The sequence below is a fragment of the Ambystoma mexicanum genome, chromosome 7p (genome assembly GCF_040938575.1).
Source record: "Ambystoma mexicanum isolate Mex_15411 chromosome 7p, UKY_AmexF1_1, whole genome shotgun sequence".
Classification (NCBI taxonomy): domain Eukaryota; kingdom Metazoa; phylum Chordata; class Amphibia; order Caudata; family Ambystomatidae; genus Ambystoma; species Ambystoma mexicanum.
The window spans coordinates 9,658,047-9,683,185 of NC_090939.1; the positions used below are offsets into that span (position 1 = coordinate 9,658,047).

At 48.4% G+C, this 25,139-nt stretch overlaps 1 protein-coding gene across 4 annotated transcripts in view; it reads right to left on the reverse strand.

Annotated features, from left to right (window-relative positions):
- Positions 1-25,139, reverse strand: part of WDR4 (WD repeat domain 4) — a 210,759-nt gene that overhangs the window by 67,225 nt on the left and 118,395 nt on the right. For all 4 annotated transcript variants that reach the window (XR_011283383.1, XM_069635657.1, XM_069635656.1 and 1 more), the window contains exon 7: positions 11,451-11,546. Coding sequence is in view for 3 of the 4 variants with exons in the window: in XM_069635657.1 (XP_069491758.1) it covers positions 11,451-11,546 (96 nt within the window). In the remaining variant the exon portion in view is untranslated. The remainder of the gene's footprint in view (positions 1-11,450; positions 11,547-25,139) is intronic.

Here is a 25,139-nt window from a genome sequence, read left to right on the forward strand (position 1 = left end):
AGACTGCATCATCTTCATTTGGAAAGGCTCTGCCAATGCACTCGCAGACTTCCATGGTTGGCAGAAAACATGGTCCACGGACCTACAATTCACCATTAATAGCAGTGTGACATCAATCAACTTCCTGGATCTGACAATCAGAGTCGAGGAGGGCAAACTCACATGTACCCTCTTCAGAAAAGAGACCGATAGAAACTCCTTACTTCATTACCGAAGTAATCATCCTGAGAGCCTGAAGACTAACCTACCCTTCGGTCAATTCCTCAGACTCAGGCGCAACTGCTCAGAGACTCACCAATACCAGCACCATGCAGAGATCCTGGAATCCAAACCGAAAGCCCGGGGCTACCCAAAAAAATGCTTAAAAATACTAGAAAACAAGTTCCCTGCACCCACTGAGAGACACTGCTCCAGCCCAAACACAAACGCTGAGAACGACAATTACCTGTGTTAACCTTTGGACCGAACACCAACAGGATATAGAGCATTATTAAACAATTCTGGCCTCTGATCAGACATTACCTGGCGAACCACCATCCAGAATGGCCCTCAAATGGTCCAAGAACATAAGTGAATGGCTCACACACACCAAACTTCCCAAAAAACCACTGAGAACAGGCCTCTGAAATCTAAGAGATCACTGGCCACTACCCATGCGGCAACTGTACAGTATGCCGTTTTACCAACAAAATAAAAACTTAATGTTGTCTATGCAATAGAATGTCCATGTGGCTTACACTACGTAGGCCAGACCAGCAGACCGGTACACAAACGCATCGTGGAACACCAGTCCAAAATCAGATGCCGCACGACAACAGCCCCACTGGTCTCCCACTTTTTGGAACTACAACATGACCAAGACCAACTGAAGTAGTGGGTCTTGGAAAGAATACAAAACAGTGAATGTGAAAAATGCCCTGAACTACAAAGAAGCTTGGTGGGTCTTTAAATTGCGCTCAATCGAAACAGGCCTCAACGAAGCAACGCCTTTGGATAATCGATACTAAGCGGCTACCCTTATTTGGCACATTCCAAGTGACCTCTCTGGTCTGCAGACCCACACAACTATTAGCAACTACATATACATCTCCCATGCTTGTGCATAATCTTGCTACCCAGTGCTATCCAGAGCAGTACATTGACTGTTTACTATACACTGTGCACCAGTACACACCAATGACTGGCACCTACGTCCAGTCTGCCAATATTTGGACCCTCTCCATACCTGGTGGCGCCCACTCTCCATCGCCTGCGCCCCATTTCATGCTTACTGGCCAGGCTCCCCATTTGCCTTGATCAGTTCCCTTTACACACACCTTGGTGCATTCTGGCACACCAGCCCACGCAGGTTCATGTCATACTTGGTTATGACCATCAGCTTCTACTTTGTAAAACACATGGGGCCGCCTCTTCAGTCCGATTTACGACCCTGCCAACACAGCCCCCCCAACCAGCAGGTCCACAAGGCTTCCCTATATGTTACCTAGGTAACATTTTTCCTGGATCCAGACGCAGGCTCAGAGCAGTGACTTCCAGCTTGTGAGCATGCGTCCTGGATTAGCATTCCCCTTGCGGAGCATGCGCAGTCCGCTCGCGACGTATGCCTACAGCTTTCTCCACTGGGACTGAGCGCTGTTCTCCATTGCTTCACGATTCTTTCTCAAGCAAGGTAAGCAGTGCGTTCCTCCTCTGCAGGGGCTCCCTATTTTACATGGCAACCCGCCACGCTAAGCATACGCGCACCCGTCCATACTCTTTGCCACTTTTTTCATAGCATATTCCACTTCATCCTTACAGCGCCCGCAGGTTGGTGACACAACAGGGGGACTGCTCCCCAGCTGCTCTTCTACAACCAGCCACAACCGGTCCTCTACCTCCGGTTCACTAGCTGCTTTGGGGGCACGTGTATACAGTGCATCTGGCATTTTCAGCACTACCGTTGCCAGACTCCACCACTAGTGCATGGTAATTAAGTAAGAACATCCTCTGTACCTTACATTCCCTCTGTGTATGGGGACCATGCCTGGCGTGCACCACTCAGGATACATGGTTGCTAATGCTTTACAGATGGATTCAGGCCGCTTCACTCCCAGTCCTTCACAGTATACAGCCGTATCATACTCTAGTCCCTGCTGATTGAACACGGCTCGACTAGATTGACCCGTCACTACTCCTCCCACCTCCGCCCAGACCCAAGTTCAAGGTTGGCTTGCATTTGTTTTTTTAATGAGAATGCTCTTCTCTTATTGACACTATTGGTACCACTTGATGGTACAGTCCACCTTGTGAGATTTTAATATCCCCTTCATTTTTTGTTTAATAACTATAGGAAGACAATCCCATGGCCCAGAAGGCACCACACCTAGGACCCAGCCTTGCCTTTGCTCGCCCTGTATACACTCCTGGGAATTCTATGTTCCCGCCATAGACAGAGGATTGGTCACCAATAGATCTCAGACAATCATATAGCTTATGGGGCTTGCCCTGACTCTGGAAGGACAAGTGTGTTCCCTTTCTCGCCCCCCCCACCATATGCTGTTGCACCACTAATTAGTGCCTACTAGATTTGCGTGTATATTGTTGCAGTCTACCTTTGTGTTCCATTTTCTAAAATTGTTGAAAATATATTCACCCCTCTGTTTTTCCTCACACCTTACATTTCTTTATTTCCTTTATGATATTGTTCAAATGTATGCGAGTAATATGTTGTTGCAATCCAGGTCTTTAAAATACCTTGATGCGGAACACACGAGAGACATGCTCGAATGATGTCTGCTAGTTTAAATGTACCAGGATGCTCTACCTTGACTGTCCGGTACTAGAAGCTTTATGTAATAAATATATAACAAAAAAGCTTTTTCTGACAAGACTTTGTATACATGTACACATTAATTTGCTTGTAGTCCTCACAGCTAAGTGTTCCTTAGATTATACCACAAGGATGGACCACCGGTGATTCTGGCAACACCACGATTACCTTGTTCTAAATAGCAGCATACAGAATTAGTAGTATGTTGCAACTCCATTCGGCGGTTACTCCTTTTTGGGATATATAAAGCTTCCTGTGGACAGGGCGTTTGCTAGGGCTTGTGGTTCAGAAATTGCCATCATGCCAAGGGAAGTGACCTCCAAGCTGAGGAACAGGAAGCCTGGTACAGCTGGTCCCAGGGCAGAGTTTAGCAGTTTGCAGGTGATGCAGAGTCCTACAGCATGTGTTCAGGGGCGTGGACACTTTCTTCAACCTAGGTTTTAAGATGAATTTCTCAAATCAGCCCCTGGGGAGGCCTTTAGAAGGCCACAGGATTTATAGTAAATAAAGGACTACACAGAGGCTAATCTACTAGTGTCGAAGAGCAGTCAAAGCTGAGTCTCAGGGAAAGTGCGGGACTTGTCTAGGGGCACAAGGAGTCCACCACCAATAATTCAAGTTTGTCAGTAAGTATATGAAAATACAATGCATTCACCTTTAGCGATAATATTACATAGCAAGAGTAAATCGGGTATGTAATGAAATGCAAGAGAAACAGTTAGAGAGAATAACCGCAACCCTATTTCCTCTGACTTATGAAGTCCAGCCCTAAAATGAATGGGACCTTGTGCCCAAAAGTCACAAGTTCTACTATGGTTTCTCCAGGGTACGCATTTCAAAACAGAAGCAGTTGGTTGTGGTGGTATAAATTCCTTTCTGCCAGCCGCGGAAGTGAAATCTGTCTAATTTCCTTCTGCTTCGCCCCAAACCGCTGTTCCGCCAACCCTGTGTCTCAAAAAGAGAAGCACAATGCTTCTGGAATCGCTGTGTGAAATCTAGTACAAATCAAAGTGTGGCACAAAGCTTCTCATGCCGCTGCATGAACGTAGCATTAGTCGAAAAAAAGGCCAGCGCAAGGTTTGTGACGCTGCACTAGCACGGAGCGAAAAAAGTCCTGTGCAAAGTTTCTAGTCTTGCAACACAAAACCAACATGCAAACGAAACACCATGTTCTGCGCAAAAGTGCACAAAACCGGGTGTAATTTCAGTGGCGGCGGAACCGTAATGCCGATTTCGCTTAATAGGCAGAAGCAAAATCCAGTGTGAATTCTGCCCTTTTCGCCCATCGCTAGTAAAGCAACTAGTTACTTCAAAATAGGTACTCTACCCCATGACTTGGTTAAATCTTAGGAAAGGATCCTTGGCCCAGGTTTGATGACCAAAGGCCAGGCCAGAGGGAGTTTAAGGACAAAGGCCTCTAACCCCAATATCTTACCTTTTGGGAAAAAAGTGGGGTGGGGGGGGGTGGACAGACACCAGTATATGTATATTCACTTACCCACTTGAGCCAGATTCGTCCAGGTGAAACTAGGTCAAACAGAATTTGCCAGGGCTCAAATTTTCTGTCTATTGTGCTGGTAAGGGGAGTCCAGGGGGTGCAGGTGTAGAGAATTTTTTTGTGTAGGAAACTGGTTGCGGTTCCCACCAGACTGTTCCAGGCAACCGCTTAAAGATCCCCAAACAAAGAAACTATGCCGACCTCAATGGTGCAGACCCTTTAAGACACCTCATGAGATTGCAAAAGGATGGTTTCAGCAGAGATGAACACAGTCAGGAGGCAAACACCAACACAGCCTCAGCTCAGCTTCCCTTGTTGTGAGAAGGAAATTGAGAAAATGTGACTTATGTCGTGCGCTGAAGATCCTGCGAGAGCCAAGGCTCTGTCCGAACGGCATTGGCTACAGCACAGTAGCCCAAAAGGGACCCCAACGGTCCTGGGGTCAATGCCCCAACAAGGGTCTTCTGTGATCAGGCAGAGGAGCAGGGCTTCACCGAGCCGATCACTGGGGTCGATGCTGGACAGCTGCAGGGATCGTCCTCCGGTTGTCAGCAGGCTGCTCTTCTTCATAGAAGTCTTGGTTCCACCGATGATCTGTCAAATAGTTGCAAGAGCCATCCTTTTATCCTAGCTCAAACCCACCAAGGGTAAGGCTCTGAACCATCAACCCACCAAGGGTAAGGCTCTGAACCATTCAAACAGCCCAGGGTTATCTAATCTTAGACAAGCACTGGTCATCAAATCAGTACAGCAACAGACGCCTGGGCGCCAGAGGATGTGGACTGAGACCAGCCAGTCCCAGCAAGCTCCTCCATGGACACTGATGCGCACACACACACCCACCCCGCGCCCCCCCCCCCACCCGTGGAAGCAGCAGCTTTCACGGGGAAAGCGGTTACCATACATGACATTTCCTGACTTGAGAGGCAAGAAGAAGAAGGCCAAAAGGACAAGATAAAGAACAAACGAAAGTCTAGTGGCACAGCCATTTTAGGGTGCTAGCCAACTTTAGCCATTTGCAATAAATGCAAAAGGGCACAAGAAAAATCTCAGAAAAACACTAGTAGTTGCCACCAGCTTGTTTTAGGCACATTGTCAAAGTAACCAAAAAGTAAACGGGTCAAATGTTATGAGGATACAAAGTATCTTAACTGTACGTCACTGTAAGGTGATATTTGCAATTGTAAACATACAGCAATTCCAAAAGAGAGACAGCCTCTCAGTTCCAATAGCCTTAGGGACTAGTCAGTTTCCCCATAAGAATGAGCAAAACAGGCAAGGGCAGTAAAGCAGAAGGCTTTACTAACTGCCAGGAGTCAGGACAGGGTTAAAAAAAATAAGCAAAAAGACGTGTGGTCCCAAAGGAATCGATGTAGGAAAGGGTGCAAAAAGAAAAACGTTCCCACCACTAGGCAAAAAGACTTGTTAAGTTCTCCTTGGCTCACCTAGTGATAGTGGTCATCAGGAGCTCCGAGTCTACTCAAAGCAGAGTAGAAAGGAATACAGGTTAAGAGCATAAAGCAAATGCCCAAAAAGCTGGTCATGAAAGTAAGCTTTAGATCTCACCAGTAGGAAGTAAATGAAATTGTGCAGATTACAAGTAAGTAGTGCAGTTCAGAAAAGCCTCTATGAGCATCTTCTAGATTTCACCTCATTTTCTAGGGTCCACTACAAAGTCTAAGGTCAATCAGACCGTTGGTTTCAAGGTTAGACAGTGTACCCTAAGGGAACTTGCAGACTTGTCTAGGGCTCATCCAGGATTCAGTCTCACATAGGAGACAGACCATATTCCGATTTGCGGATAGATGGAACCTTGTTCCAGATGCTGAGCATTATCCAATGGCAAATAGAAAGCCCAAAGTTAATCAGCCTTCACTTCAAGGTTACTCTGGTGCCTTTCCAAAGACCAAGCACTGGTTCAGATCTTTTCAACCACCGGCAGCCAATGCTTGGATCCTTGCAAGCAGAGAGGTAAGAGGTCAGCAGGAGGGTTTTTGGATCTAGTAATGCAGCGATGAGGATCTTCAAGTAAGAACAGCTGTGGAGCTACTAGTTGTGCTGCTCTATCAAGAGTAGAAAGACATTCCTACGGGTTCGATGCCAGGGCGTGTTATGAGTTTGCATCACGGCTGGAGTGTGAAGAGAAGGACCATCTGGTTGCTTGGTTGCCCCAGGTCTGGTGTACATTATCCTGAGCCTGAAATCTAGTCAAGAAATGGTCAATATAGGGAGGCCTTGCACCACCAGGATGGGACGTACAGTCTCAACTCTATAGATATATTTCTAGTGCCAGAGAAACATTCAGTGTTACTGTCATAAAAACAAGTGCAATCATCCGAGGACCTTCCTTAATTTTCCAGTTATAACAGTACTGTTGTGCTTCAGTCAGGCCCTGGCTGGGGACAAGAGTAGGATTTTTGTGACACTGCAGGTAAACTGTGCCAAGGGAAGCACATCCATGTGCATGCGGGTACATATGAACATTCAGCCCACCAAAGGTTAAGGAAGTTTTTGTAGCACCCTCTTCTGAGGGTGCTACAACTACTAACCCCAAGAGAGGCCAACGACTGACAAGAATGGTAAGGCAAACCTCTCAAGCAAACCTGCCTGAGCGTTAAGCCTAGTCGTGCTGTCCACGCGGGCAGAGCAACTAGGCTTAACTCTCAAGTAGGGGTAGTAACAGGTGCAATTAGTCCACAAAAATAACGCTAATAAATACGCCAGTGATGTATTGAAACAAACATACATTAAAAAGGTCACACAATATAGTTCAAATAAAGTACTTTGGTAATAATGTAAAGTATTAAAAACATACAAAGCATATTTACAAGGACTCTCCCAACGCCAATGTCTATATGTGGGCGCACGACCAGAGCCCAGCACCCAACATAAAATAAAAAGCGAGTGGGGAGATCGAGGGAACCATAAAAACTAACAAGCAGGTAAACACACCATTGGCCTGCACAAAGAAGTGCAGTGTCGTAGCGACAGCCCAACCCTAGTGTAGGCGGAAGGTCTGCAGATGGTCAGCAGCTAACACATATGAAAGAGTATGGAAGGCCTTTTTGACATTAATACACAATCATTTAGAAGATTCCCAGGGCATTAAAGTAGTATTAATGCAGTGCCACATATGGTACATTATAGACATAGGGAAAATGTAACAGCTGTAAACCATAGCCAAAGGCTTCAAAGTATCAATGAAACATTAGTAATGGTAACGTTCCTTAAATGTTTCAGGGAAAAGTATGCACCTCATTACCTTGAACAGTGTAACTTACTCTAGTAACTTCATAATAGCAAAGCAGGATAGAAGTTAAAAATGGCCATGGGAAGGTAGGTATCGCAGAGTCAATTTTAGAACAATTCAAGTGCAAGTTCCATAGGAATGAAAAATTAAAGGATGACTTGCATTAATGGAGGCAAGTATGATCTACCCCACAGATGCAGAATCTGCGATCAACTCCAGTGAAGACCAGTAGAGACCCCAAATATGTGTTCCAGAGGTCGGAAGATGAACGCTGCCCCATAATAAGCAGCAGAACAGGAAGACACCCCACCCCCAATAGAAGTCAAAGAGAAATGTGGTAAAGACTCGCCACCAAATCTACCATGAACCAGGGGGACACCCAAAGGTGAGTTTCTCCAGTAATAACTGACGAATCGAGGGAATTTTATCTCCCCAATGGGGAAGCCGCTTTCTGTTAGGATAGGGAAGTTAACCCACTAGGCAATACCCTCCTAGACAAGTGGGAAGTCACTGGGAGAGACTCCCCCCACCCCCCCCCAACCCCAGATAAATAACCTGAACAGTCATGACTTGGACAAACAAACTACAAAGATATTGTTATCCTGGAAAAAAGGGTCACTTCGCATTAAATAAAGACATCCTCTTTCAGTGGCACAAGTATGTCAATCTAAGAGGAACACAAGTGTCTGAAGCAAGTCGGACACCGGGGAAGGGTGCAGAAGATGGAGCACAAGGATGCAAACTTCAGGAGGAAAACGATGTCCCAGAGACACAGCGAAGCCCCGGGATGGAAACCTTCAGAGAACGTTCTCCCCGAAGAGGGAAGGTACCCAGGTGGTACAGGGACACTCTAGGGAATCATGACAGAGTTAACTTGTCACAGTAAGAAATATGAAACATTTAACTTTGAGGACAAAGATATAAAGATTACAAAGAAAAAAAATAAATAAAAATAAAAAATGAAAATCACTCAATTAACTCGTTCGTCCTAGTTAGTCTGAAACAGTAAACTTTGAAACCAAAAGGATATAAAGCCTGAAGTAAAATAAAAGCCTCATCATACACGGGTAACTCGTCGCAGTGGAAGTAGTAAAATAGAGTTCACTTGTAAACCAACTGAATATGAATGGAGGAGAGATTGGAAAAGAGAATCAGTATAAGAAAATACCCCGGGGAAGAGGGACATTAAGAATATAGTAGTGAAGAGAAAGAGGTAGGACCAGGAGTAAACCCACAAGCCCAACACCAAGCCTTGAACTGGCTGAGGAGGAGCCAAAAGAGAAGACCCCGAAAAAAGGGTCACCCACCCCCCCCTTCCCCTGGGGAGTTGAAAGTAGATTAAAAACTGGTACCAGCAGTATCCTCAGGAAAAGGGAATCATTTTATGCTACTTTTTCTTAGTAGCAGGGACAAATTGGGTCGGTTTGGACAGCAAACTAGTTTCTGTTGACATGCACAACTGACAAACCAGCACCTTCGTTAGCACTATAGGCTGGGAGCACCCTTGATTTAGGGAAGATTAGGCCGCCGACTTTTGCTTTAATAAATAAGAGTTCATCATGTCCTTTTTCTGGCTCGCCACATCACCCACCCCAGGAACCAAAGTTCGGTACTTCCATGAGTGGCATCAGTGAAAATGGCCCCAGCAACTCAAAACAACCCAGTGGGTAAACATTTCCACATGCGCATTCTTCATGATTCAATTCTCCAGGACTTGCACCAGGAGTCAAAGAAAAATGGTCACAGAAAGGAACAAAGGCTCTTCTCCCAGGACATCTACTGTCAAGACAGGAGTGAATAATCTTGCAAGGAAGACTTCATGAAGAGGGATCCCGAGAAGACTGCTCCCAGAAGCTTGATGCACAAAAGTCAACAGCAGAACAGCAGCAAACAGTGCGAGGGTGGAGATAATGGCTGGTGGCACCCTCAGACATCCTAAGCTGAAGACATGGTGGAACACTGAGGCATCGACCTTCAGGTCGGGCAGAAAACTTCAGGTGGCAGTGGTAAACTGCCAGGACAAAGGTCCAGGAGAGGAAGGCTCATACCAGTAGATGCAAGGGCGACAGTTGAGACGGGGCCCGACAGGGCCTCCAGAGGCACAAAAAACAGAAGCCGGGATATGCCAAAGCCACTGTGCTTAGCCAGTATGGCCAAGACAGGGCTTAAAACCAATATGGAGACGGACACTGAGGGCTCACAAAGAGACCAGATGGTCAGAATGGCAATTGTGGGCCTACCTCATGGTCATCTAGACAAATAAAAGCCCAAAAACACAAAATAGCCACAAACCCATTGGTATCCCCAATGGAACGTTTCCATTGTGGTACCATTCAGTAACCTGCGTAGGGTGATCAAATGAACCTAGGGCAAAAATGACAAAGTCTTAGGAGGCAACCCAAAATCTTAATTTACAGAAGGTAAAAAGGACGCAATGACGGGGGATTTCAGGCGTGTGCCCTCTGGCCACCAAAAAGGGGGACCAAAGAACTAAAAAAAAACTGGGAAAATCAAAATGTTGAAGGGCCTCCTCAAAATAAGAACTCTAAATAGAAACTCGCCCAGTCTGTGATCAGGAACATAAACTGTTCAGGAAGCTGCAAGAAAGCAGTCACCCTCTGGATTTTCAAGACAATCAATCACAAGCTTCTTGCTTGAATGAAGGACAACCATTGGGCTGAATGTTCGAAAGCAATTGAGAGGACATAGCAAAGCACAGAATAGAAAGGGAGCTAAAGTAAACAAAGGCCTATGGAGCTGAATTTACCATCTTCCCATTGCAAACGTATAAAGGGAATAAGGCATGCAAGGCATTGGTGGCCTGCGACTCACTGATATTAAAGATGAGTTTCCAAATGCTTCTCCTATGCCACCCTTGACCAGGCTATACAAATACAATGTGGTGCCTTTGATAGAAACCAATGGTGCCTGCCACAAAGGCTCTTTCTCATGGTGCCTTCCCAAGCTCATCTGAACATAGCTTAGCTCCCATCCCGAATCCCCCACACAACTTCAACCCTCCACAGCCCCTCCCCAAATGTCTACTGAGAACCATCATCTTGAGTGCAGAGTGTAGGCGACCCGCCAGCAAACCTATCGAGAGGACACAGTGAGCCAGACCAAACATGTCCCCCAACACATTGTCTTACACTTCAAGCTGCAGGGCACTGCTCTCCTATCCAGTTCACACCACCATAATGAGTGTACTTGCTGCCCTCTGCCTCTATCACCACTTAAACCACCCTCTTTGGGCCCCAGCCATACACCTCCAAAACCTCACTTTCACCTACCTAAAGTACTACTGGTGTGGGTTGTCCACAAGGCATTGCGCCCAGCAACTTCCTGCACCTCTAGGCACAAAATAATGCCCAGGCACCAAAATGCCTCAGACACTTCCTAGTGCTTCCGTGCGCAAGACGCCACAGGGAAACTCAGCCTTACATGCTGCCACTTCCTGTGTCAGATCTTCAAAACCTGCCTTGATCCTACAGATAAAACCCTGCGGATTTCTTTCCCCCTCATTCTATTTTGCCCATTTATCACCCCAAACATACTCTAGCACCCCTACTACCACTACCCTCCTCCCACTCTAGACATAAGCCAGTAGCTTACTGTACCCCCACATTGCTATTACTCAAACAGTGGCCGGTACAGGACTAGGTTTCTTCATCCCCAAACACACCATAAGAATTTCCCTAGTGAGTCCACTGGCCTGACTGGTAACTTCAACGACTAGAGACACAGTGGTCTTTCCTGAGCCCTAGGAGTGAGGATTGAACAAATATTTCTTCAATCCATCTTGTATGGCAAACTGTTTGAGCACCAAATATCCGAGCACCAAATATCAATATCCCCGAGCACAAAATATCTCTGATCCATGTACAAACTCATACCTTGTCTTCGTCTCCATCTTGCCGATGACTGGTGGAAAGGTCACAGCTCTGCACTTCTCTTCCAGTTACATATTCCCAAAGCTTGATGGTTTGGTCCTACGCAAAACACAAATGGATCAGTAGGAAGCCCAGTATCATATCCTACACAAACGCAATCACAAATCCACAAATGTGTACATTCTGTATATCTTGCAGTGTTTTTCAGTTTTTCCCAAATTAGGACCGTTTTCTGCACTGTGTGATCTCCGGCTTTTATCCGCTTTTGAGAACTAGCACTATGGCAGGAAAATAATATTTGGGTACACCAAAACACCCAAAAAATGTTGCAAAAGATTTGGAAATGACAGTACCTGCTTCTTAAGAGGGCTGCAACACGAATTTTGCAGGAAAAGATTGAAATTACAAATGCGTTTTTCCAGCAATACAACATGTTGAAAAGACATACAGGCAGAACACCAGAGTCCTATCCATCTGAAACAATGCAGACATTCTAGACCTACTCCCTGCAAGGGAAGTTAGTTAGAAGTCTGCCCTAAACATCTACAGGCAATACACTTTCCTTTAACTCTCTCGCCAGTGTGTATAAACTGTCTGCAGTTCCCAGTACACAGTGCTCTAAGGCAGTTTACACTGCATGCAGGGAAGTAGGAAGGATAGCTCAGGGGCAACGCATGTGTCTTGGAAGCAAGACAACGCAGCGCAACACAGGTTTGACTCCCAATCCCGTGCTTAGAAACCACTGGTTGATATTAAGCGCGTCATAAAAAAGAAAATTCATTGTAATGGGTTTGCTGTCTTAGTGTTGATGGGCACAGCCTTTCCTAGTAAAGGACCTATGGTGGTGTTGAGTCAAATGTTTAATCATGTGAGCTCATGGAAGTGTCATGCCATTTTCCTTGCCTTACTGGATTTTCCCAACTGAGCCCCCATCCAGGTCCCCCGTGGAGGGCTAGGGAAAAAACACGCTGTAGTGTAAGGCAGGGGTTTCCACCAAGTTATTCCCGACACTCGCATAGGTAGTTGTGGCTAAGCAGTCAGACTAGTCTTGGGACAGCAAGTAGGTAGGCACTCGCAGAGGTAGTTGTGGCTAAGCAGTCAGACTACTCTTGGGACAGCAGGAGGGGAAAGTAGGCAGTCAACCCAAAAGCACACAACAAGGAAAGGCTACACTGTGTCTATGGATACTATACTCGTTATATGAAGCAAAGCAGAGAAATATGAACTTACAGGGAAGTGCTTTACAAAGGAACAAGTTACTTACCTGTAACTGTTCTCCAGCATGGGTCTGGCATGGATTCACATGCTCATGAATATTCCGTCGTCAGGCCGGGAATCCTCGGTAGAGAAAAAAAATCAGTATCAGTTTCGTTTCTGATCGGTCTTTCTCAGTAGTAACCAATCACTGGTCTCTGGGTCATACTGCCACCAGCCAATAACTGCCCTCTCCCTAAGCCACGCCTCTGGCAGCCATCTTCAGATTTGGCAGCACGCAAAGTGGCAGTATGACCAAGTGAAGAGCTGCAGAGGTGTAGGAGGGAGGGTTTGCATGTGAATCCATGCCAGACCCATCCTGGAGAACAACAGTTACAGGTAAGTAACTTGTTCCTTTCTCCAGCATGGAGTCTGGCATGGATTCACATGCTCATGAATATAAGAATAAACAGCAGTACACACATGCACAACCAGCGGGAGGTGGCAAAGGCTCAACATTAAGCATTACATCAAACTCAACATTAAGCAAATCTTACCTCCTCACCAGGCTCACCTTAGGCGAACAGGTTGCGCAGCACTGCTTGGCCGACCCTGGACTCCTCCCTGGAATCCCGGTCGACGCAGTAGAATCTCGTGAAGGTGTGCGTCGACCTCCACATAGCAGCCCTGCAGATGTCCAGCAGGGGCACACCAGACAAGAACGCCATGTAGCAGCGATAGCTCTGGTCGAATGGGCTCTCGGACGGCCAGGCAACGGTCGGTTTGCCAACCGATGACAGTGCATGATGCAGCCGGAGAGCCATCTGGAAATGGAAGCCTTCGAGAGAGCCTTCCCTTGGTTCACAGGTCCAAAGTTCACAAACAGCTGTGATGACTTCCGAAAACTCTTTGTGCGGTCCACGTAGAATTTCAGCGCTCTAGCCACATCCAGCGAGTGCAAAGTCCTCTCGGCCGGTGACGAAGGAGACGGGAAGAAAACAGGTAACACCAAGGGCTCGTTGAGGTGGAAGTCCGACGGCACCTTGTGTATAAAGGAGGGGTGTGTCCTCAGCACCACCCTCGTGTCGGGAAAAGTCAAGTATGGAGGCTTGCAGGATAGGGCCTGATCCCTCCCACTCGTCGGGCGGAGGTGATGGCCACAAGAAAGTCTTCTACGACAGGAACTTAAACGGTGCCGAATGCAGGGGCTCGGGTGGCGCCCCCATGAGCCTGGTCAGCACCACGTTGAGCTCCCACGACGGGGCAGGGGCCTTCACCGGCAGGAACGATCGGAACAATCCCTTCATAAATTCCTTCACCAGGCGATGGGACCACAAGGACACCCGTCCCGTGGTTCTGGTTTATCGGGAGATCCCAGCCAGATGTATCTTGGAGGCGTGAGCCAGTCCAGCCTTGGCCAGCGACAGTAGGTACGGCAGCACTTGAGGGGCCGTAATCCGTAGAGGGTTAATCTTCTGTGCACGGCACCAGACAGAGAACCTCTTCCACTTATGTCCGTAGCACTTGAGAGTTGAGGACGCCCTGGCCTTTGCAAGGACCTCTCTGCAGTCAGCCGGGATATCGTACCCTCCAAACTCTAGTGCTGCAGGAGCCAGGCCTGCAAGTTCAGCGACTCCGGGTCATGATGAAGTATGGCGCCTCCTTCTCTGGAGAGAAGATCCGCGTCCGTCGGCAGCTTGACTGGTGGGGACGCTGACAAGTCCAGAAGGTCGGGAACCAGATTTGCCTCGGCCATGCCGGTGCGACGAGGATCATCCTGCACCGGGACCTCTTGAGCTGGTTGACGAGTCGGAGCAGCAACGGCAACGGAGGGAACGCATATAGGAACAGGCCGTCCCAGGGGGAACGAGAAAGCATTGCCCATGCTCCTCGGCGGGGGAAACCTGCTGGCGGTCCTCTGGCACTTTGAGTCCGTCGCGAACAGGTCGATCTGTGGTTTCCCCCCCCCCCCATCGTCGGAAGATTTGATCCACTTGATCCGGACGTAGTTCCCACTCGTGGCACGAGCGCAGCTCCCTGCTGAGTGAGTCGGCGATGGTGTTCTTTATCCCTGCCAGATGAAAGGGCACCAGAAAGATCCCTTGGGTGACGGCCCAAAGCCACAGATCCTGGGCTTCCTTGGAGAGGGCTGGGGATCTGGTTCCTCCCTGCATCCGTATGTAGCACATCGTGGTGGTGTTGTCGGTGAAGAGTCTCACCACCTTGCCCTTGAGGGACAGGAGAAAGGACCCGAAGGCCCAGAACACTGCACAGAGCTCCAGGATGTTGATGTGGAACATCTTCTCCGGGAGCCAAAGGCCTTTCGCCTGAAGTTCTCCGGTGTGCGCTCCCCACCCTTCCAGGGAAGCATCTGTCGTCACCGTTATCTGGTGGGATGGGGTCTGAAAGTCTGCCCGCCGTCAGATGAGCGTGGGTGCCCCACCACCGGATCGCTCGTCGGAAGGTCTTGTCGAGCGGGATCCTCTCCTCGAAGCTGCCTGTCGCTTGGATCCAGCGGGCGTCTAGGAACTCTTGCAGAGGGCGCACGAGATATATGCAGGAGGACATCATCCCGAGGAGGGACTTGATGGATCTCACCCTGGCCACGTCCGTGGCCGGCAGATGCTGCACCTTGCCCAGGATGGCCTTCGTCCTTTCCTCTGACGGCGAGGCCAGACACGCCACTGTGTCGAGCTTGGCTCCCAGAAACAGTGCGACTTGCGACGGGACCAGGTGGGATTTGGGAAAGTTGATGGAGAATCCCAGTTCCATGAGCAGCTGGACGGTCTTCGCTGTGTGATCTATGGCGAGCTCCCTTATCCTTGCTCGGATGAGCCAGTCGTCCAGGTAGGGGTAGACTTGGATCCCCCTGCAGGCGCAGCCGCGCCGCCACCGGTGCGAGGCACTTGAACACCCTGGGTGCCGACTTCAATCCAAACGGGAGAGCCTTGAACTGGTAGTGCCATCCTTGGACCACGAACCTGAGGATCTTTCGGTGTCCTTTTAGAATGGGGATGTGGAAGTACGCATCCTCCAAATCCAACGACGACAGGAAACCGCCCTCCTCCAGCTGTGCCAGCACGTGCTGGAGGGTGACCATCCAGAACTTCTGTGCCTTGATGTTCTTGTTCAGTTGTCGCAGGTTCAGGATGGGGCGCCATCCTCCGGTCTTTTTTTTCACAAGGAAGTACCTGGAGTATACTCTGGAGCCCCGCAGCCTCTCCGGGACAAGCTCGATGGCACCTTTTTTGAGCATCGCCCTTACCTTCAATAGCAGTTGAGGGACGTGATTTTCCTTCCTGGCCACGGGTTGAATGCAGGGGCATTTTAGAAATTCGAGGGCGTGCCCCTGGGCCAGGGCATCCAGCACCCAACGGTCAGTAGAGATGGACTCCCACACACTGACGAACTTCGCCAGCCGGCCTCCCACCGGGATGCTTCGGTGGGGGCCCGACAACGCTGTTGGTTCAATCTTGCTTGGAGGACCCCTTGCCGCCTTGGCCTCCCTGGCGACGGCGGGGTCCACCCGACTTGCCTCATCCTCTATAGGCTTCCTGCGAAGAGGAGCGGACCGCTTGGCGGTACGTAGAGGAGCCACCGCCGAATCCCTTGGAGGCGCCCTGCTTGCCTCCGGTGCTCCGAAAGGACTGCCTTCGTTGCCGGAGAACGCCTAGGGCCTTAGCTGTCACTGTGTCCGCCTTGATGGCTTGGAGGTACTCATCCACTGTTTTCCCAAACCGATTGTTCCCGTCGAACTGCATGTCCAAAACCTTGGCTTGTACGTCCTGGCGGAAATCCGTCGACTTGAGCCACCCTCGTCGTCTAAGGCAAATGCTGTTGCCTAGCTGGCGGAAACCAGTGTCAGCAATGTCTGTTGCCACCGTAATGGCGTGGTCCGACGCCACTTCGCCTTCTTGCAAGATCTCCAGGGCCCCGGCCCTCTTTTCATCCGGTAGGAAGTCCAACAGGGAGGTGATCTTGTACCATAACTCCCTGTCGTAGCGGGCCATGATCGCGAGGGCGTTGGCCGCCTTAATCGTTGTTGCCGCTGACGAGATAACTCGTCGTCCCATTGCGTCCAGCTGCTTTCCTTCGCCGTCCGGCAGGGAAGTTGATGTTGAGGCCGATGCCCCCGCCCCACTTTCTTCTTGGCCGCTGCTGAGACGACCGAGTCAGGGGTCGGTTTTGCCCCAAAGCACAAAGGGGCCATGTCGGGGACCCGGTACTACTGTTCTTGAGAAGGGTGGGACCCTCGTCCCAGATGTCATCCAGTAGAGGCACGGCAAGAACTGTCTTCCTCTTGGCCTTGCGCCGTTGGTAAAGGAAACCTTCCTTCTCTTCGGGGCAGAGCTGAAAAAAGCTTGGATGCCCTGGATCAGATCTCGTCGGGCGGGGAAGCCCGGGCTGGGGGCGAAGGGAGCTCCGTCCCGTCATCACCACCGTCGTCGGTACCCGTCGTGGCCGTGTCCGCTCCCGTGTCATCCCCAGGGACGGGGGACGTGGGTAAAGGCTGAGCAGGCCGCGAGGGCTGAAAAGGCGGGGCTGGATGGATCCGTCTTCTCTTGTTCGGGGGGCTGCCCGCCGGGCCTGGTTCCGTCGGTGGTAAGGGCAATCTCGTCCTCATCTCTGAACATAGTGTATCGCCAACAAAATGGCCGGCGAGTTATCCTGCGTCTCCGGAAGCGAAGGGTGACTAGGACCCTCGCCGGTGCCGCCGTCACTCTCGTCGTCACCTTCGTCGGGATCCCTCCCGTGGGGACAGCCCTCTTCGACACCCTCGTCAAGGCCCTCTAAGACTTCTACCAGCTCCTCCTCAGATGCTGTGTCCGTGTCCACAATGGCCACCAGCCCCCTCTCCTCTTTTTCCGCTGGGGTCTTCACGGGGGGTCTTTTCGATGGGTCTGAAAGAGGCTTCCCTCCGCAGAGGCAGGGAGACTCTGGGCCCCCGAGGTTGCCTCCACTGGTGTAACTTCTACAGGCTGCGCCAGGGCCGCCACGACTCCCTCGATAGAGGCCTTGGCCAGGTGAATCAAGGCCTTCACCACCTTGCGCGTGCTGGAGGCCTTCACCTTGGGGGGGGGGGGGGGGGTTACTGCCTCGCTCCCCCTCGGCTGAATCCTTCGAGATCGACCGGGGCCTCTCTAGAAGCTTACCTGGGTTCTTGGATTTCCTCTTCCCCGAACCAGAGTGTTGGCTCGTGGTTGACGGTGCCGAGGAAGGCGCGCCCTGCCTGGCAGCCGAAGAGCCCGACCGTTCGGCGCTCCCGGTGCCCGCAGACTCGCGGTGCTTTGCCTTCTGTTGGGCCCCTGTCGCCGGGGCACCCTCACAGGACTTAGAAGACCGCTCAGACTTCTTCTCACCTGACGGGCTCTTTCCTTCCAGCCAGTTGGAGAGACGAATGGGTCGGTCCATTCAGACATGTTCCTGCAAAACGCACAGTCCTTCTCCACGTGCGTTTTGTCCTCATGAAGGCACTAGATACATTTCGAGTGCTCGTCCTCCTTGAACACATTCTGCAGCTGGCATCCAGGGCAAACCCTGAACAGCTTTCTGGGCGTCGAGCTTCCTTTCTCCTGGGCCCTTCTGAAATCCTCCAAGAAGCGTAACTCGACGAAATCTTCACCCTTGAGGGGCGTAGAAAAATCCAACACAGATCCACGTTAATCGGATGTAGAGACGGTGGAGCTCGAGGCTCTATTTGACGGAAAAATGAGAAGTTCTCTTTGAAAAATCGAGAAAACGCAGCAAAAGCTCGAGAGCTAAACACGAGGACTCCCAACACTTGAGCGTGCGGTAAAAATCTGAGGATGGCTGCCAGAGGCGGGGCTTAGGCAGAGGGCAGTCATTGGCTGGGGGCAGTATGACCCAGAGACCAGTGATTGGTTACTACTGAGAAAGACAGATCAGAAACGAAACTGATACTGATTTTTTCCTTTACCGAGGATTCCCAACCTGACGGGGAATATTCATGAGCATGTGAATCCATGCCAGACCCCATGCTGGAGAATAGGAAAAGTAAGATCCAAAACACCATTAAAAACATATACAAACAATTCCAGTGAGTCAGCCATCATACCATGCTTTTACTCAGCATAAGCCCTCCAGTTAAAAGTACACATTTCAACAAAATTTGAACAAGGAATAAGAATACACAACAACAACATGCTAGACTCTCCACAGTAAAAATTATAACATTTAAAAGAAAAAGAAAAACACAAGGAAGCAATGCTTGCAGCCTTGAAGGATAAAACTCCAAAACCAGATGAATAAAATAGCTAGTTCATGGCCTTTTCAGCCACGCCCTATAACTAACGAGCAGTTGCAAATGTCACATTAGGAGCCAAACATTGTGTTAAAAATAGCCAAGCGGGATTTAAAGTTCCTAACATCCCATTAAATCTGTTTTAGGTTTGCGCGCCTCAGAGTCTTTTCACATAGCGGGAAAAGTGCAGAACTCTTTCACTGGCTGTCCCACACATTGGGCAAATATCAGACACAGCATCGCTCCAAGAGTATGTAAAAGCAGCAACTGGATAAATACCCAATCCCGATGCATATACAAAGATCTTTCAAACGGAGGTGAAATTACATCTAAGTATTGCTCACCAGGCTCACTATTAACACCAAAATAGTCGAGACCCAGTCTACACACTTAGCGGCCTGTTAACAGGCTGCAGGTGCGAGTCCTTGCGTTCAATTGCCTGACCACACATTCCTATTCTCTGGACATGCATGACCCTCGCAATAGTTCAGGTCTCTTCCTCGACTCAGTACCAGAGTGGTTTAACCGAATATGAATGTGCACAACTCCTAGTCGCCTCGTCCTCATTCCAGTACTGGAGTGGTGGGATTGAGGGGAAATAAGAGGAAATGACTGGTGCCAGGGACAATTTTCAGTTTAGTGCTAAATTCCTCCCACCTTCCAAGACCCCCAGCTCTTTTGCTGAACTTTGGGATTTGTACTTTTAATTCTGGGTTTTCTGCGTTTTTTACTTTGGAGCCCGACAAACTCCATAGGCATCATCGTTTGCATTGGGACACACAGCACCTTCAGTGCAGTGGCACAGGGAAGTCTTAGATTTCCCAAAGGTTTAAATAACTTCTCTTGGTGAAAACTCAGTGAAGTGAAATTGACTTTACTTACATTTTGTAACTTTCTAGACCCAGCACACATCTTACCATAGGGTACTGTGTAGTTTCTCATGTAACATTTTTATGTTACATTTTTATGTTACCCTTTCTACAATTAATGGCTGGTGGCAGTGGTTTACTTTTTCCTACCATTGTGTTTTTACCGCGGGCTGCAATTGCAGCAAGACACCCATGGGTGCCCATTTCCTCAAAATGGCCCAGTCTTTTTACACCATTTCTTGTTGGAAAGGTCCTTCTTGAGATTTACTCTGCGCGCCAAATCATGTTTGGTCCCTTTTCCATTTGTTTGTTTTGCCTTTGGCGGAATTTGCAAGTCAAGCGCGCGTCTGGCTCCAGCAGGGCAAAGCGAGGGAGGTGCGCAAAACTCCCTGTGCTTATTCTCCTTGGTTACAGGAATGCACCCAAGGGTGATTGGCTGAAGGACTGTCCTCGGAAGAAAGCCCCCCTGCTGGGTGACTGACAGCTAGGCTGGAATGAATGGGAGAGAACGGAATAAAAGGCGAGGCTTTTGGCTTGGAAGGCAGAGTCGACCACTATACGAAAGAATCTGAAGAAGAACTTAGAAGAGACGCCTGCTGCAACTCCTGGACCCTCGCTATGCCGGGTGAAGCCCTGCCACTGTACTGAAGCTCCAAATGCGCCTCGACTAGAGAAGACCTGCAAAGGACGACTTCTCCCCTTGGGTTGGTGGTACCAATCGACCCCAAGACGAGCTCATCTGGCCATCCTCTCACAGCTGGCTGTACTTCCATTGCTGCTGCAGAAACCAAAGTGCCATGTAGAGGAACACCAGAATCAAGGGAGCGTCTTGAAGTCAGACCCGAGGTCCAGGATAACCCTCTGGACTCCCAGGAAGCAGGACTGACCAATCCTGAGCCACCTCGATACGAGGACAGTCCATAGTGGTATCCGAGAGCCGCGAGGAGCTGATATCGTGAAGTGCCGCTAATCTGAAGTTTGCCCATTGCTGCTGCCGACCTTCCATTCACAGTGCAGGAGTCCCCAGACGTCCTCTTGTCCGCACGACAGCGGCCCAGGAACAGGATCTGCAGACCTACACAGGAATAGAAGCCAGCTGGAACCAATTTTTTCTAATCAAAGGTACTGTAAAACTAGGGGACTTACCTCTTGTGTAGCCTGGCTAGCTCTCAGCTGAGATTTGTTTGGTTGCTTTTGCAGTTGCTTGCAGCTTCGTCCCTCACAAGCCTCCCAGCTTGTGGCCCTACAGGAATTTCATTTTCTACAAAGATTTCTAAAACATTGCGCAAGACTTTTACTTACCTGCAAGAAGTGCTTCAGCTCACCTAGACTTTTGTTCAATTAACATTGGCTGGCCTGGCTCCCTGAACGACGCCTTACTTCTGACTGTGCTTTACCTTTGCCCCAGGAAAAGGGTTAATTTACTTTGTATTGGGGGGGTCAGAAGTACTTAACCGGCTTCAGAAGATTTGTGCAACCTTTGTTTTATTCCCAAACCCTTTTCTTTGACACCAAACTCCGTATTGCTCTAAATGTACCAGTGAGATATTAATGTCCACAGTGTTCTAGTTATTTAAGTCACCTCACGGTGTAAGAACCATCCGTGGGCCATCCCAAATGGGTACTTGCTGTTTTAGAGAAACTAAGAGTGTGAATTTTGAGGTGTATTCTTGAGTTAATTATATAATGCCTCCTTCAGAAGAAGGATTATTCAACTAACTTAAATAATTGTTTAATCAAGAAACTTTGAATATAAGAGTTTATTTGAATACTGGTCACTGTGAATCTCTAAAAACCCTACTGCTCACATTGACCCCTCTTGAGATGAGCCTGGCTGCTCAGCCACACTACCAACCTGTGTGGTACAAACTTATACCAAGGGTTGAGTTACCTATTGCCAGAAGGACAAGGTTGGTGTAGTCTGCCAAAGGGTCCCGCATACAATCTTGCCTAACAGGGAAGGTGTATGTGCAAACAAAATGGGTCTCTATGCAACGACTTGCTAGTGTTCCTATGTGATCCTGGCACTGGCATTCCACATCCGATGCATGCTGTTCGGTGCTTCTCGGAGGTGTCTGGATACAAAGTGAATTGGATCAAATCTGAGATACTTCCCGTCACTAATTAATGCACGAAACACGCATGTGACCAATTTGACTTTAAGTGGTGTCCAAAGAAAATGAAATAGCTGGGAATCTGGATTGGCCAAAGATCAAGAATACCCAATCGAAAAATCGGAAAGACAGGCTGACACTTCTGAAACTTTCACTGTGGGGCAAAATTAACTGCGTCCCTTCAAGACGCTCAGAAGTATTTTCAAACTAGCTACAGAAGTTCCTGTGGGATGGCAAGCCACCAGGGTTGGCCTTATGGAAGATGCAGCTCCCACTGAAACAAGGTGGTATGAATCTGCCGAACTGCTTCGACTATCATCTGGCGTTTACTGCTAGCCATCTATGTCGGGTTGTAAGGCCTGACCAAGATGAACTGGATGACATCGTATTGGAGTGTAATAGTGTATCTCGCTTGTCACCAAAGGCCTTGTTGACGATGGTTACGAGACCATCTCGCCTACAGAACCCACGACTGCCTTCCTGCGTGAATGCTGGCGCTGCATATCAGATAGAATAGGATGTGATTCGTACTTGTTCCAAAATGCATCGATCTGGGACTGACCACACATGGGAAAATACTCTTCTGGCCATCATGGTTCCTGGGAGGAAGATACAGTAAGGATTTGGTTGACAATGGGAAATGGATCCCCTTTGCACGTCTCCGCCGTGATTTTGACTTGAGTGAATGCACCTATGCAGAGTACAGACACTTGAGGGTAATCATTGCTGCCAAAATTGATCCAGTGCAACCATCGACGCAGGAGAGTGCAGCCTCGTCAGCGCTTGAGCTTTACAATCGTGCAATACATCCGGCTGTAACAATGTATGGAGTATTGCTATCCAGCAGTAGAAGGTATCCTGAGCTTGCTAATGTCTGGGCTGGTGAACTAGGTGAGTCAGTTGATCCAGGCTGCTGGAAGAAAAGCATTAACAATGTCAGTTTAGTCAGCATGGACCGGGGTCGAAGAGCGTCGCAAACTAAAATCCTCTTTAGGACGTTCTGGACTCCAGAATATATGTTCAAGGGACATCTTTTGGAGCGTGACCAATGTTGGAAGTGCAAAGAGGGAAGGGGTCCACAGAGTCATTTACTTTGGACTTCCAAAAAGACAAGAGACTTCTGGGAAGAGGTCCGTGAAAGGTTGGGCCTGGTTTTGAACTGCACTGTTACAATGAATGCATCAATCTCGATTCTCAGAGATGGGTCTCCATTGGATGAGGTACCATTTTTTGAAAGTCTGGTTGCTCCGAGAATGCATGATTGCTAAAAGAAAATTATCCTACTGGCATGTAAGTCAACCACTTCTTTCTGTATTGATAACTGGATGGAGGAGTTAACTGTATCCACATACAAGAGGGCCATCTACAGGCAGTCTGGAGACACTAATAAGTTCATGGACATATGGGGATCATTCCTAGATGCATATGGCTAATGTTTCCATTATGTAAACTCATTCAATGATATTACTGTGCGCTTGACTTTCGTGAATGTAGGCTTTTATTCCCCCTCTTTTCTTTCTCCCTCTTTCGTCTACTTAGGTGAATACTCGTCGAGCTTGATACTTGACTGTCCATTTGTACACCTAAGCCGATTGTACAGATTTTGTTGCAGTTGTGTTCCATTTGCCGAGTTTCATGTGACTGGCTTTTGGCATGTGAAAATAAAAATCTTATTCTTGATCATTTGATGGTAGAGCCTACGCCCATCATAGATATTGGGCAACGCAGGGGTTTTTCCGAACCCCAAAAATCTAACAAAGGTTTTGAGACTTGTAACCTTTGTGTCATGTCAAACATATGATTCCATGCCTCCCTTACATTGTTACCAAAGGGGGAGTAGCTCCCGGTGAGGTCCCACCTGCCTTGACTCCTAGGGAGGGTGTTGAGTGGACTCACCTAGTTAGTCTTAGGGGGACTCCCACTGCGGCAAAGGGACTAATTCCTGCGATTCATCACATCCAACACTTCCTCCCTCTAGCTCCTGTGGCATGCTGTATGAATGGTTCCTCTGTTTGTATCAACATCGACACGCTAATTCCCCACGGTGTCTAAAGTGGATCACCAGGAGGATTTGTTTGGGATTTCTAAAGTGAAAAGAAAAATGGTCTAGTCTCAATGATGGTACGACTGTGTTAATGATAGTGAAAGTGACTATTGGTAGGTTTCTCTGTTTTGCAAAGCATGAAATCCTTCTGAAACGACGGAAAAGAACTCACCCATTTGTAAATTTCTCAAAGTTGAGATAACTGATGTTGCTCGTTTCTAAATGACTGGCTGTGAAAGAGTTAGTCCTGTAAGCATGAAAACATATCTTAGTCTTGAGGTTCTAGGTCTAGGGATGCAGGTTTCTTGCTGGTATAAATTGCAGGGGTAAAAAGTTTATAAAAAGGGGGGGGGGAGGGGGAGTATTACCTTTATGTGAGGCTAGCATTTTGGATTAAATTGTCCAAAGTTGAAAAACAAACAATCCGTGATCTGGATAGAGCGTTCCAAAATGGGCACTCAATTTAAATATCAGCGCAGTGATGTCATCGCGTTACGGTGAAGGACGACATCGCGTTTTGATGCAAGTCGGCCATTTTAGATTGGGGAAATGTAGATTATACAGCTTTGATGTAATAGCTATATTTATTTTGTATCCGTTCGTAATCTTCAACAGATACATATTGTTTCTGTTGTATTTAGTGGGAATTTGAGTCCGATTACTTCTATATCCTTTTAAGTGATGCTTTTGGTGTAAATTGGACAGCTAAATATTTTACTGCTTATACTTAGGTGTATAGTTGGATGCTTCCAGTGTAATAGGTCAGAAGAACAAGTTAATTTCTTACCTGGTAACGTTCTTTCGATGGGATGGTCCGACGACGTATTCCATATCTATGACATGTAATCACCACAGCTGTGCTGCTTCGGAAACTTTTCCGGCGTCTGCGTCCTGCGTTGATGACGTCGATGCGCCGAGGACCTCCTCCGACGTCATCCGATGTGATAAGTAGGACGTACGACGCCCGTAGCCTCAGTTGTAGTTTTTTCCCCCCTAGAACGTGTGACATAAGTCAACTGCCAGTCAGACACAAAGCCTTGCTGAACGTAAGCTGCAATCGCAAAAGAAATTCTGCAGCGGGGAAGGCAGGGCGGGAGCGATATGGAATACGTCGTCGGACCATCCCATCGAAAGAACGTTACCAGGTAAGAAAGTAACTTGTTCTTCGAGGGGATTGGGTCCTCCGACGTATTCCATATCTATGACAGA